This window comes from Salminus brasiliensis, chromosome 6, assembly GCF_030463535.1.
Source record: "Salminus brasiliensis chromosome 6, fSalBra1.hap2, whole genome shotgun sequence".
In the NCBI taxonomy this organism is placed as follows: domain Eukaryota; kingdom Metazoa; phylum Chordata; class Actinopteri; order Characiformes; family Bryconidae; genus Salminus; species Salminus brasiliensis.
Window position 1 is genome coordinate 40035191 of NC_132883.1, and position 15513 is coordinate 40050703.

Here is a 15513-nt window from a genome sequence, read left to right on the forward strand (position 1 = left end):
TAACACTGTCAAGTTTAATGTGACAGTGTAAGATTTAATGTAACACTGCAAAGTTTGATGTGACAGTGTAAGATTTAATGTAACACTGCAAAGTTTGATGTGACAGTGTAAGATTTAATGTAACACTGTAAAGTTTAATGTGACAGTGTAAGAGTTAGTGTAACACTGTTAAGTTTGATGTGACAGTGTAAGAGTTAGTGTAACACTGTTAAGTTTGATGTGACAGTGGTAAATCTTAAGGACAATTTATCAATAAGCTTTAATGTAACAATGTAAGAGTTCATGGAACAGTGTAATGGTCAGTTCAGCAGGATGTAATCCAGTATTTTAAGTGTCGGTTGAACGCTAAGGGTCAATTAAGACTGTAGGTGTTTATTCAACACTGTGAGAGTTAATCCAACACTGCATGTGCTCTTTCAACACTTGTAGGCGTTAATTAAACACTTGGTGAGTTTGCCGCGTGCTCCACCCCAAAACCCTCAAACCCTACCCGTGCAGAGTGAGGCGCACGCACTAGGACCCAGCAGGCGGGGGCGCGCGCGCTTCAAGCCACCCGACTAAAGGCTGATCGTGACAAGGAGGCGGAGGACAGCGGAAGGAGCGCTGCTGCTGCTGCTGCTGCTGCTGGGAACGAGGAGAACGGAGCCTCTAGAGGAGCCCAGCAGAGGAGAGGTTTAATAACGGGGCTGGGGCAGGGGGACACGGCGCGAGCTCCTGCTTCTGTTACAGCCCACAGCTACAACTACAGTTACAGCTCGCGGACGAGGGCGAGAGCAAAAAACTAGTGGATTCTTCACTCCTGCAACCTTTCAGACAACTTTTTTCAAGCGCGTGTCCCAAGTTTTTGGAGATGGCTTATGCAGGACAGCGGATTGGCTGAGTGGGAAAACTCACGGAAATGTACCTTTTTATGATTGTGGGAGCTCACATGTGCACGAACTGACCTCCTGGACGCAAGGCGTGGACGTGGACGTTCCTCAGCGGGACAGTGATGGAGAGGCACTCGAGCTGAAGCCCAGAAGTTTGGGAAACTCGCCGAAAGGAGTGACCCCCTCATCTCGCGGACGGGCTGCAGAGATCGGCTGCTTTTAACCGCTCCAGTTCAGAAGCACGCGCGTCACAATAGCCCGCCTGCGTCATAATCGCAGAGTTCTGTCCTCGCGCTGATGACATGGGGTGATCCGACCCGCGCTCTAAAGGTTTGTGATGCCGTCCCGGGCCCGCGTGCTCCCAGCGCTGCTCCTCGCGCTCGCGCTCGTGCCGCTGGCCCGCGCGTGCCAAGGTCTGTCCGCCAGCGGCTGCAACTGCGCGGAGGAGCGCGCCAAGGGCTCCGGGAGTCGCAAGAGAGTGAGCTGCACGGGCAGGGAACTCACGGAGCCGCCCGGAGCGAGCGCGCTGCCCAACAAGACCGCGAGCCTGTGAGTGACACTCACTTTATTATTACTGATGTGGAAGACTTTCAGAGGGGCTGAGGGCACGAGGGGAAAGTTAGGGATGCTGTCAGCTGCGCGTGTATGTGTGTTTATGTGCGTGTGGGTAGGTGTGTGTATATACACACACGCATATGCATGTGTGTGTGTGTGTGTGTGGGTGGGTGTGTATGTGTGTGTCCTCTAAGCTCTTTGAGGATCAAATGTGGGAATCAAATGAGGCTGTCATCAGTGTGTGTGTGTGTGTGTGTGTGTGGTGAGTGTGTGTGTCTGTGGTGAGTGTGTGTGTGTGTGTTTCATCCTTTGTAGGGACACAGTGTCCACAGGATGAAGGTGAAGACTGCTCCTCATGAATGGATTCAATGAGTAAACTAATTGAGAGTAATTAAGGGTTCTTCAAGGGTTCTTTAGTAAAGCTGTGGGTTCTAAGACAACTCCATGACAACCATTTGGATCTCTAAAAGGTTCTTTGCTTGGTTAAGGTTGCTGTAACCTATAACCCTTTAAAAACGGGTTCTGTGTAGACCCGGAAAAGGGTTCCACTCTTGTTCATATACTGTAACTCAAAGAACCCTTTATTCGGTACTGCTGGGTTTCGAGCTTTTGGGTTCGAGTGTAGGATAGGGTTAGCTGTCACACTCAGGCACTGACAAATATGGACTAACTCCACAAAGAGAGGAATACAAGTGTGTGTTGTAGTTGGGGAGGCTTTCTACTACTATTTGGAGCACTGCTGTGAGAATTTGATTGTATTAGTGAGGTCAGAATGTTGGATGACTGATGACCTCCCCACCCCATCCCTCAACTCCACAGCTCATCCCAAAGGTATCGAATGGAGCACCAACCATCATTCCAGTTAACACAGTTCCACTGCTCCACAACCTCCTCTATGCTGGGGGGCTTTACACCCCTCTAGCCCACGTCTGGCATTAGGCAGCATGGTGCAAATAGGTTGATGTTTATCCGCTCCAGAGTCCTATTCTATTGGCAGTACTTCTCTACAGGGACTGGACTAGCTGTGTATGTGCGTGTGTGTGCATTTGCAAGTTGCAGTGAGTGCAACATAAAGTAGCTGTAGTATTAGAAGGGGTGTCCACAAACATTTGGCCATTTAGTGTATCTCCTGATACTCATAGTGCCATTTATCTTGAACCAAGCCCATTGTTATCTGCTAGAATGACCACGATGGGTTACCTCATGGAGGGGTTCTGCCGGGGATTTTGGGCCCCATGGGAAGATATTACACCGGCCCCCACAACTCCAACAATTCTGCCACTATACTCAGTCAAAGACCCTTAGAATCGCCCTAACCTCCCGCCGTCCGTGTCCTTCTGGGCCTTTCGTGTGGGTAACCATGTCCCACTACCAGATATGAGGTTGGTATCTTGGAGGAGCTGGATCTCCAACTCTTTTGCTGATAAGAACTGAGACAGATGGGTGATGGGTGCTGATAGGGGCTTCTCGAGGTCATGAAACGGCATGTATTGATAGAACCCTGCTGTAACCGTCTCAGCAGGCTGTGCGAGGATGTGTGGATCTCAGTGCAGGCCCCAGTCTGAATTTCAGCCAGCTGTACATTTTTGGAGGCTTGGCCTGTCCGGCGTGGACACTTGCTCAGCAGCACGTGCGTTAGATATTTAACCCCTTAGACTGCATGTGTATTACTCAGATATTTAGGGCACTTACTGGGGGCATCATTGGTTGGATGGTTAAGATGTAAACAAAGAAAGGTTTGATTCTGGAGGAGCTTACAGAGTCAGAATAGTTGAATTGAACCAGACATCTGAAGAGTTTGATGCCTTATTAGAAAAAAACATGGAGCATCCTCAGCTAAAGTGGGTAACCTCATCTATCCAAGGGGTGGGATCTATATATTAGGCAGCAAATGAACAGTCCGTTCTTGAAGGTGATGAAGGTGTTATAAGCAGGACAAATGAGCAAGCATAAGAATCTGAGACACTTTCAAAAGGGTCAAACATCTCCAAAACATCAGGCAGGGCTTGTGAGGTGTTCCCGATATGCAGTGGTCAGTGCCTACCATGAGCTCTACGAATGGACAATCAGTGAACCGGTGACAGGGTCATAGGCACCTCTAAGGGCTCACTGATTAATGTGATTAATGGAGGCCTCACCTCACAACTTACAGGACTTAAAGGATCTGCTGCCAACGTTAGTCTTGCTGCCAGATCTGCAGAGGTCTTGTGGAGTCCATGCTTTGACCTACTCAGTATTAGGCTAATGGTGCTAATGTTATGGCTGATCAGTGTACAAATCAGAACACTTGTGGATGAACTGGTGGTTTTGAGGTGTGAATAAAATGGCTATATTTGTGTTGCAGACGTGGCGACCTGCTTGGATCCTTGAGGATCTTTTGGAGATTCTAAGACCTAAAGGTTCTTCAAAGCACCTTAAGAGGTTCCTCCACAGTGTTAAATTGAAGAACCTCCAAAAGTTCCTCAAGGATCTTACACCTTTAACAGTGTGAGAGGTTAAGTGCCTGTGGGTCAGTTGTGTCAACATGGATTAAGCCTAGTTTTGGAATTAAAGGCAATGGCTAGAGTTTTCCGCACACAGTCGATCGCCACAGCATCTGCCCATTGACTTCCATTCGAATGTACTTTTGAGTCAGCATGTTCGGTGGTCTTTTCTCAGTACAGAACAGCGTATCGGAATTGTCATCTGTGGTAATCGACTGTGTGCTACAGATTCTAAAAACAGAGGTCATGTTGAGAAAGTGCTGGAATGTTCCTTTAAACACCTGGTCTAGTCTAGATCTAGGCTTAATCTGGGTCTGAGGAACTGTGTGTGTGCCTATGGAGAGTAGGCTGTAGGTTGTAGAGCAGCAGGCCTGAAGCGCAGCCCCTTTGTCACAGCCCTGTCATTTTCCATCTGCCTTCCAGTCTGAAGGGAAAGGAAACGTGCCCCTGGTCTGCTCCCTCCCACCCCCAAAACCCACCCCCAACACACACACTCCGCCCTTTCTCCGATCTTCAGCTGACTTGGCCATACTAAAGGGGGGATAAACAGAAACACATTTTCTGCTCTTTTTAGCTTCTCTCTTGCTCTCTCTCACTTGCTCACTCGCTTGCCCTCCTTTTTCCCCTTTCTCTCTCTATATATGTCTCTCTCTCTCTCTCTCTCTCTCTCTCTCTCTCTCTCTGACTCTATATCTCGCTTTATGTTTCTTTCTCTTTCTATTTTTTTGCCCAACACTTTCCCTCTTACTCGCTTCCTCCTCCCCCCTCTACAAAACTTTAATGACTGCCTGGCTCTTTCCTCTCCTCATAATGCGGCAGTCTGTCAGGCTCATCTCCAGTGCCCTCTGCGCAGGAAGGAAGTTTGACCAGACTCTGCCTCGGCCTGATACGCCATATTGTTTCTGCCCTGGATAAATAGGAGCCTACGTGGATTATGAATGAAGCTCGGGCTCCTCCGGGTTGCTTACACAACGTCCATAACGGCCGGGCTGGCCCACGCACGTAATTCCAGTAAGAGATGAGGGAGGTCCATGAAATACTAAAAATATTTGGTTTGGTTCGGGTTCACATTCTCGTCTGCTTTTGACATTCAGATCTTTTCTTGTTGTTGTTATTTCAACATTCGGGGCGAAACTGAGCAAAAAGAGCTTTTGCTCGTGGCTTTGCTTCTCGCTGACAGACCGCAGTTCCACTGAACACACACATACAAGACTCAAGGACTCAAGGATTGAAAATACAGGCTTAAGTAAGGTTAGCTACAGCGACTGCTAAAATAGCAGCAGTGTGTTTTACTTGAGATATTTCAGTAAGAACCTTCAGCTACGTTAAAGAGGCTCTAGAATGGAGAACCATATCTGCCTTGGCATGGTTGAGTAATGAGAGTTCAGTACATGGAAGTGAAAACCCATTAACTTCAAACATTGCTGTCTCTCCGTTCAAAAGACAATCCAGCATAACCAAAACAGGGCTGAAAACGGGCCAGTTCCAAAACTCCAAAACTGTTACATCACAGTCTTGACTCAAATGAACATAACAGTTACGCCCACTAGAGAAACCCTTTCAACAAGCAAAGCTGGGATGCCGTAAACCACGACAGGGACTTCAGGAGACTATGGTGTTGTTGATACTGGAGAGCAGCTCATCACCTCCAGACTAGGGGTTGCTACGGGAACCAGACTTCGTAACCGTGGCTTTACCTGTGCCAGTACCAGCAGGAGGGGATGTGAAATTTGGCGAACAAAGAAGCAAAAGCCAGGGAAGCGAGCTGAGATCTGTGCTAGTGGCGTCTGCATCCTTGAAAACAAGCTGGACTACCTCAGCTGAACCTAACTGGAGCTAAACTCACGTCAGTAGAGGCCGGAAGTACTGTTTTTGTGGGGGCCAAAACCCTGGAAGCAAGCAGATGTTAGGCGGGTGCTAAAAGTTAACCCTGCTAAAATCTCTTCAGCTAGCTAACAGCACCTTGGCTATCAGCCTCAATGTTTCATTCTGAGTCTTGAGTGTAACAGGGTGGTAAATAGGCTTGTAAACCTGTATATGCCCATTTTACACCCAAACCAAAACACATCCTTACTATTTTACTGTAAATATTAAATAAATGCAGTCTATGCCACATTAACTGCAGTGTTTGATGTTTTGCTAAGCTGCCTGTTTGTGTATTGTTAGCCTGACTTAGCTCGCTAACATGCACTCACAATAGAATATAAGATATAATAGATTAGCTATAATAAAGAGCTGGCATTTTTCGAAAGAAAAGAAAATAACAAAGAACAGTCATGGCTAGTTAGCCAACTTGCTAACTAACCTGCTAGCTGGCTTGTTAGCTAGTTAGCCAGCTTTTTGCTTTGTCTGGAAAGTAAACTCTTAAATTCCAAGTAAAAGAACCGTTACAGGGAATAAGGCGGGCTAAACTTGGCTACTGTACTGAAGAGAAGAGAATGGAGGTATGAAACATTAAAACCTCTGTTTCTTCATGTGTTTGACATTAACACTCAGCACCGCTTTCGAAAGCTCCCCCCCCCCCCCCTCCCCGGTCCTCCGTCTTCCCACGATGCCCTCGTGCTCCCCACCCCAGCAAGGCGTCACAAAAAGGGAAAACATTGAAAATGGTGAAGAAGTGGAGGGACGAGTGGAGGGGGGGAGCTAACAGGCCCGTTCCCTGGAGGAGGAGGCCGAGGGCAGGCCGTTTATAGAGCGTGGTGGTTCTGCTTAATAAGCGTCCACATCTGCTCCACACATTGGGCCGCGGAAAGCAAGAGGAAGCGAATTAAAGCAGAAAGGGAAGGGGGCCGAGGCGAGCCTGGGTGGCAGCAGACGGCGGAGGCGCTAGGAGACGAGCTTGGCGCGGGCAGCCGCACCTCTTAACGCCGTTTATTTGTTTTCCGAGCATGTGCTGAGCACACCGTGTGACACGTTTACGACGCTTGCATGGGTTATGGGATAAACAGTTCCAGCCTCTAGTGCTCCACCCCTTCCCCCCGCCGAGGCCGAAGGACACCAGTTACCGAAAGCGGTGTACACACAGTGTCGTGATAGCTGTTGAAGGCGGTGCTACTTCAGCTACCATTGCTGTGTGCTGTAAGAGGAGTGTGCTATTCGTAGAGGTGCCTGAAAACTGTGAATACTGTGTACTCTGAATCCCACAATTCCCTGCATGAGAACGGGGTACCCAGAAGGCACTGTGTACTTTGACTACTTTGACTACACAGTGATGAGCAAACCAGCATTCAGCTGGTGTGTTTATATACTTTGGCCAGATTTCATTTACTGTTCCCTAAAATTCTTCCCGGACCGGATTGTGACCGGATGGGATCGGATTTCACTTTCCCATGTAAAAAGTACATCAGTGCATACATTGTTTCAGTATTACTTCTGGCATCCTACTGTAAGCATGGTGTCTCACCTGTTACCAGCACTGTATTATATCTGAATGTTTTCCAGCCTTCCGTGGTCTTCATTTTGGGATTTCTCGTTTATCCTCTCATCCACAAGTCTGCGCTCAAATGGGTCAGACTCACTTGTGCATTTGGATGTATTTGTATGCAGATGGAGAAAACGCCACGTGGTCACGATCCATCGCTGACCAATTCCAAATGTAATTCCGAGTGATCCGATTATAATTCCGCAATGCGTCCCGATTGTGTTCACTGCTTCTTAAACAGGCAAGTGAAATGTGAAAGTGCTCCACTCACTAAAACCCTTGTTGATGCAAGGTGTGTTGATGTTTGGTAGAGTGTTCCTGAATTTCCGAAGTACGGGAATAGCGACAGCCCAGCATTCCGAACATGGATATAGAGGTAGAAAATACTATGTTACATTCGGTTCGCATGCAGAGCGTGATTAGGCTGTTCCCCTTTATTCGCATGTGGAGCTTGTAATGCCTGGGGAAGCGAGTGTTTTTCACACTTGCGTCCTTCTCCCGGATGTAGTGACGTTCCGAGGTGCTGCTCCAGATGTGGGATGTTCGGAGTGATGTTGATGTTTCTGTTTTTCCTGACATTCCTCAGGCGTTTTCTAGACACCATCCCAGGTGCAGTTTAGGATACAGATCATCTCCCTCTCTTGCTCTCTCACACTCTCTCTCTCTCTTTCACTCTCTCTCAGTCTCTCTCTCTCTTCCCTGCTGCTCTCTCTTGCTGGCTAGGGTGGAGGAATGTTAGTCTGGACACAGCAGTGGATGAGGTCAGGGGTACTGGGGCAGTTGGACAAGAGGCTTTGGGAGCAGTGCAGTCAATGTCATAACATGAAATTTAGCAATGAAGACGGGTCACCACTAGTGGGAATCGTATTAGCCATGGTGGCCAGACATGGATCTGAACCTGGTTTGAGGGAGCTGTGCATGGATTTATCAACGTACTTTGCTAAACTGGTGCTAATAACATCATTTGTTAGCTACATTAGCGCTGTAGCTCAAGTGTAAAACGAAGACGGTAATTGACCACTGGAACCTTTTCGTTCTCGCAGTAGTGCCACAAAGGCACTAGCAACAGCAGAACTGATGCAAGGAAGATATTTATCAACCTCTTCTTCACATAAAGGAGCCGGCCAGCAGGCCAACCATCCATGCACTGCTGTCGAGGGTTCCCCTTGCACATGTAATGTGTGGCCAGTTGAGGTTAAGTGCTCCCAGCTGAAGGCCTCAACAGTGGACGCTGTTAGAGGGGCAAGTTCCTTTAAGGCCGGTGGATTCAGGCTGCGGGGCTCGGGGTCAGTGGGTTAGGGTGGAGGGTTATCTCCCTGAGCAGCTGCAGCTCACCAACCAAGCATCTGGCATTCCTCATCAGATAAGTTAGATAACACACCGCTGCAACCCGGAGCACAGATTATGCATGACACAATGACCTTTCCAGTCATGAAACTCTAGACTGTAGCCTGTCTGTTGATGCAACCATCCTCCTGTCCTCATTAGTGGTCAGCTTCTGGCTTCAGAGCCACTCTTGGCTGAATATATTTCTGTCTGGTGGAGCATATTACCATGTCGGTGTCACTGTTGTACTGGGAATGGGAATCCACCACCCAAATAATGTCTGGTCAACAGTGTTTCTGTAGTCAGTAACCTGAGCAACAATGAATGGGGTTAAGGGCATCAGAACCAACCCTCCTGAAATCTCAGGTGATCTAGAGGCAACTGTCTTGAAGCCAAGTCCAAACGGCCAGACACTGAACGTAGACCTCACTACTCGACGTCCAGATGTGACCTTTTTTGGACATATACAGATAACCTACACATCGTGATTAGATATTCAGATGTGGAACCAACTTTGCACGTCTACAGACATTAAAAAAGGGACATTACCCAGATGTCCATCATTACCCTGATGTTCAGAAGTGGTTCGAGTTTCAGTTCTAGTTGACACAGACATCTAAATTCTGGATAGCACATCTTATAAAGGTACCTTATCCAGATGTTCGGTTCCTGAACCCCTTTTTGAACATCCATAGATGTTCAGAAGTGATCCTAGGTTGACATGGTGATCTAAAGTCTGGATAGCACATCTCATAAAGGTGTCTTATCCAGATGTTTGGTTCCTGAGCCTTTCTTGAACATCCATAGATGTCCATCCATAGACATCCATAGATGTTCAGAAATGGTACTATGGTCCTAGTTTCATGGGGAGATTTCAAATCTGTGTTGCACATCTCATAATAGTAACTTAACTAGATGTCCAGACGTGGAACCAACTTTGCACGTCTACAGACCTTCAAAAGGGACATTCCCCAGACGTTACTGAACCTAGGATGTTCAGAAGTGGTTGGAGTTCTAGTTCAGGTTGACATGGACATCTAAAGTCTGGAAAGCACATCTCATAAAGGTACTTTATCCAGATGTTTGGTTCCTGAGCCTTTCTTAAACATCCATGGATGTTCAGATGTAATCCTAGGTTGACATGGAGATATCAAATCTGTATAGCACATCTTGTAAAGGTACCTTATCCAGATGTTTGGTTCCTGAACCCCTTTTTGAACATCCATAGATGTTCAGAAGTGATCCTAGGTTGACATGGTGATCTAAAATCTGTAACGGACAGCTCATAAAGGTGCCTTATCCATATAGTACCTTATTAATAGATGTTCAGAAGTAGGTCTAAGGTCTGGATAGCACATCTCATAAATGTATCTTATCCACATGTTTGGTTCCTGAAACTCTTCTTGAACATCCATACAAGTTCACAAGAGGTCTTATTTTGACTTGGATCTGAGGAATCAGGTCTGTGTTGCACATCTCACAGATTTACAGAAGAGGGTCTGGACCGTCCGAGGTGGTGCAGTCCAGCAAGTGGCGTGGTCACTTTGATCTGGTGTAAACTGGGTTTTAGGCAGACAGTTGGAATGACGAGAAGAAGCAACTACTTCAGACACCAAACATGTCTTGGCTGACTGACTACTTTTGGGGTAAACTGTGTAAATGTGGTTTTGCACTGAACTGTCACCGTAACCAAGCCGCTCTGGCCCACCCCATATCCGTCCACTCGTATTTTCCCAGTTATTCCTTCATCTGTCACTATGGGTTTGTCTCCTTTTACCAGATGTAAAGCTTCACAGCTGTCCTCATTGGACACCGAGGTCCCAACGGGGTCAGTTTAGAAGGAGAATCAGGCTGTCATTTGTTGCTGCTATAGGAAACGAAGCAGTAAATGCCGAAGCCTTGCATTGCAGTGTGTGTTTGTCTCTGTGTGTGTGTGTGTGTGTGTGTGTTTGCTACCTGGCTGTGTATCAGCTTTCACTTTGGTGGAGTTTTCCATTACAGCCCAAGTTTCCCATAAATCCTCTCCACATAAACATCTAATCTGCATACACGAGTCGTTCGGCATTATCTTGACACGTAAGGCCTAGTGTAGAGCCAACACACTGACTACATCACACACACACACACACACACACACACGCACACACACACACACACACACACACTCTCTCCTTCTTTCTCCCTTCCTTTCTTTCTGTTGCTTCTCCCCTGCCTCCCCCTCCCCTCCTGAGTTCATCCATACACAGCGAGGCTGAATCTAAATATTTAGCCGTGCTGGTAGGAAACTGCCATGCCCAAACTCCTTCCAGATGTGGACGAGAGGGCCTCTGTGTTTAGAGCTAATTATGTGCGGCTACATGGGGACTGGGCAGTGCAGAGAGAGAGAGAGAAGGTGGGAGAGGAGGAGAAATGGTCGGTAGTGGGAAAAAGAAAGGAGGTTTGAGGGGAGCAGGAACAGAGAACAGATAATAGTGGGTGTGAGGGAGCATGTAACTGTGTGTGTGTGTGGGTGGGTGGGTGCGTGTGTGTGTGTGTGAGTGAGCAAAAAATTGCTGGCTCATTTTTGTCCCCCAGGACTTCTTTTGCTCTGAAAAGTAAATGTTTGATGTACACAAATGTGACTTGCACAAAATGACTTGCTCTCATATTTTATGATGAATGGACCAATACAAATGCCCCAAAATGTTTTGGTCTCTAAATGTCATTACAAATGGACCAATAGAAATGTCTCAAAATGTCATGATGAATGGACCAATAGAAATGCCTCAAAACGACTTGGTCTCAAAATGTCATTACAAATGGACCAATAGAAATGTCTCAAAATTACATCATCTCAAAATGTCTTGATGAATGGACCAATAGAAACATCTCAAAATGACATCATCTCAAAATTTCATGATGAATGGACAGATAGAAATGCTCCAAAATGACTTGGTCTCAAAATGTCATTACAAATGGACCAATAGAAATGTCTCAAAATGTCATTACAAATGGACCAATAGAAATGTCTCAAAATGTCATGATAAATAGACCAATAGAAATGCCCCAAAATGAGTTGGACTCAAATTACATGACGAACGGACAAATAGAAATGCCCAAAAATGACCTGGTCAATGTCATGCTAAATGGACCAATTGGACTAGCTTCCTCAGGTCATCCCTTCTCTTTCCCCTGGTCAGTCTAGCATTAGAATCCATATTTCCCTGAAGTAGCGTTTAGCCTTGGTCTTGGGTGTATGTACATTTTGGGGGGTGTAAATATAGCAGGTCAAGACTGTTACTTATCAGGTTTGGGGATGAGCAGCGGTGCTGAGCATCGGTTATTAATATTAATAGCACATAATTAACATGTTGATTTTGTTTGGAGACAGTCAAAGTCCAGGCTTTGTTAGCAGCCTTGCAGCTTCCGTCATACGACTCTGCGTGAATACAACTGACTGAGCTGAACTGAGAGCTCAGGCCTGATAAACTCCCCAGAGCTGAATAAACACCTGTGTGTTAAATGAACACAGTAGGTGTTAATGTAACACTGGGGATTTGGCCTTGAGTCTGTGTGTGTGTGTGTGTGTGTGTGTGTGTGTGTGTGTGTGTATCGAACATTTTTGGCATTGTGGCAAATATGACTTGTCATCTACTGAACACCTCAGTATGTAAAGCTAAAGCACACGCCCACACACCACATACACACACACACATTCTAGTGGCCGTCCTTGGCAGTGGGCATGGGTGTGTGAAGAATTTGGAGTGTGTGAATCCGTACTCCCCCAGACAGCTGCAGTGTGACTGCAACAAATGGGCATTTGTGTGTGTGTGTGTGTGTGTGTGTTTGTGTGTGTACATCAGGGAGTCCATAAAATCAGTACAGTTGCTGTGTGTGTATGTGGATGTGTGTGTGTAGTTTAGGTCAGTGTGTGATACAAAGAGACTGTTTGTGTGTGTAGTTCAGGTCAGCGTGTAACACAAGGGTACTATATGTGTGTGTGTGTGTGTGTATGCCAGGGAGTCCATACAGTCAGTACAGTTGCTGTGTGCGCGTCTGTGTGTGTGTAGTCCGAGTTGGTGTGTGATACGAGGTGTGTGTGTGTTTGTGTGTTTTCTGAAACCTTCCTGACAGACATCCGGGGAATTGTGTGGAAGGGCGTCCTCGGAAAGCAGACGCTTTATTTTTGTGGGAACGGTGTGTGTGTGTGTGTGTGTGTGTGTTTGTGTGTGTGTGTGTGTGTGTGTGTGTGTGTGTGTGTGTGTGTGTGTGTGTGCACGCGTGACAGCAATCCACTGCACGTGTTGCAAAAGGGTGCGGCTGTAAATCAAAAAAACCTGCGATACTGGACACCAGCAGCTTCCCTGCTCACACCTGTCACTGCCACACACACACACACACACACACACTGACTTCTGACGTTTGACCTTTAAGGTGAAGGTAACAGTCGGGTCTCTCTGTGCAGTTACTGAGGCTTTCTAAACACTGAGTTCATTTACAACTGCAGCTCTGACTGAGAGAGAGAGAGAGAGAGAGAGAGAGAGAGAGAGTATGGGAAAGAAAGGGAGAGGAACGAAGAGAAGGAGGAGAGAGAGAGAGCTGGAGAGAGAGAGAGCGAGAGAGAGAGAGCTGGAGAGAGAGAGAAAAAAAAGAGAGAGAGAGAGAGAGAGTATGGGAAAGAAAGGGAGAGGAAGGAAGAGAAGGAGGAGAGAGAGAAGAGGAAGAGAGAGAGAGAGAGAGCTGGAGAGAGAGAGAAAAAAAAGAGAGAGAGAGAGAGAGAGAGAGAGAGAGAGAGCAGAGAGTATGGGAAAGAAAGAGAGAGGAAGGGCGAGAAGGAGGAGAGAGAGAGAAGAGGGAGAGAGAGAGAGCTGGAGAGAGAGAGAGAGAGAGAGAAAGAATGAGAATAGAAATGAAGGAAGAGAGAGAGAGCGAGAGAGAGAGAGCTGGAGAGAGAGAGAAGAAGAATAGAAATGTAGGAAGAGAGAGAGAGAGCAGAGAGGATGGGAAAGAAAGAGAGAGGAAGGGAGAGAAGGAGAGAGAGAGAAGAGGGAGGAAGAGAGAGAGAGAGAGCTGGAGAGAGAGAGAGAGGAAGGGAGAGAAAGAAGGAGAATAGAATTGGAGGGAGAGAGATAGAGAGAGAGAGAGAGAGAGAGAGAGAGCAGAGAGGATGGGAAAGAAAGAGAGGAAGGGAGAGAAGGAGGAGAGAGAGAGGAGAGGGAGAGAAAGAAGAAGAATAGAATTGGAGGGAGAGAGAGAAGGAGAGAGAGAAGGAGAGAGAGAAGAGAGAGAGAGAAAAGAATAGAGTGTGAAAGAGTGAGAGAGACAGAGAATAGAAAGATAGAGAAAGGGAGGGAGGGAGGGAGACGAGGGAGGAGAGAGAGCATAAGTTCTCATGTTCTTCCCGAAGCTCAGCAGGGATCTGTGTTTAGATAGTTTTCCCTTTCACTCCTCTTCTCTTATCTGACTCCAAAAATGCTGACCCCCCTCTCTCTCGTCTCTTTCACTCTCTCCACTTTCTCTCTCCCTCTCCCTCTCCCTCCCTCTCTCTCTCTCTCTCTCGCTCTCTCTCCTCACCCCCTCACACACCCTCCATCCATGTTCTTCTCCCTATATCTCTTGTCTAGTCCATCTCAGATTTGAGCTCTCAGATATGCCTGACCCAGCTCTCAGGCCTGAATTAGCTTGTTAGGGCTGAGGCTTGTTCAGAACAGGCAGGTCATGCAAATTGTAAAGCTTTCTAAAAACTCTGACTCTCAACAATCAGCAGCCATGGGCTCCTCTAAGCAGCTGCCTAATCTGCTCTGATGCCTACAAAGCAGAAGGAAGCTATGAGAAGACAGCACAGTCTTTTCGGAAAATGCTCCAAGCTAAGAAACTCCTTCGGACCAGAGCACACCAACTATAGGTGTAAAACGGCTCTTAACCCCAGCTAACGTGTCCATTTAGGGCCTGGATGGGCAGCCCAACTAGTAACCAGAACATGTTGGCCTCACCTATGGATGCCCACCAGGGTCAGTGATGGGACCAGGAGGGGTTAAGCATCACTGTGTACACTGTTCAGCGAAATGTGTCCTCTGCATTTAACCCATCTGTGGTAGAGAACACACACTCACACACACACTAGTGAACTAGGGGCAGTGAGTACACACACACCCAGAGCAGTGGGCAGCCAACTCCAGCGCCCGGGGAGCAGAGAGGGTAAAGGGCCTTGCTCAAGGGCCCAACAGTGGCAGCTTGCCGAGCCCAGGAATCGAACCCACAACCCTGTTATCGATATCCCGGGCTGTACAGTGACAAATACGTGCACCTTTATTATTATACAAGCATGGCCCTATCTGGATGATACACTGCACATGCGGCCTAGATTAGATCAAGGTGGGTTGAATCGATAGGGCCTATTAGGGAAGCCCAGCTCGGTCCCACAGTCCCACTCAGAGCCCATGCCCACCTGGAACCCACCTAGCCCATCTTTCTCCCCGCATGAGCATGTTGGCTGGGGAAACTGCAGTTAACAGGAAGGCTGGAGGTCAAGTTCCCCTGTGCGACACCTGCACAGATATGACCTTCATGAAAGAAAACCTTGTGTCCGGTGGTCCGAGGGTCAGTCACTGCAGTGTTATTTACCTACTGTCCTCCAGCGCACCAGACACCCGTGACAATTACAGCATTAGCAGCTCTCTTTGTTTTTTTCCTCAATGCCATTTTTGTACCGTTCAACCCAACATTGTCTAGCTATCTGGGTCACACACACACACACACACACACACACACACACACACACACACACACAACCCCACAACACAAGGCCCATTAGAACATTAGGACTGGTTGATTGCCATTCCAGTTATCAACAGTTAACAAAGGAACACAGAAGGCATTG

General features: G+C 47.2%; 1 protein-coding gene across 2 annotated transcripts in view; it reads left to right on the plus strand.

The window, feature by feature from the left end:
- The first annotated feature begins 589 nt into the window (after positions 1-589).
- adgra2 (adhesion G protein-coupled receptor A2) overlaps positions 590-15513 on the plus strand; it is an 88295-nt gene continuing 73371 nt past the window's right edge. For both annotated transcript variants that reach the window (XM_072682389.1, XM_072682390.1), the window contains exon 1: positions 590-1418. In XM_072682389.1, the coding sequence (XP_072538490.1) occupies positions 1207-1418 (212 nt within the window). In that variant the 5' untranslated portion in view covers positions 590-1206. The remainder of the gene's footprint in view (positions 1419-15513) is intronic.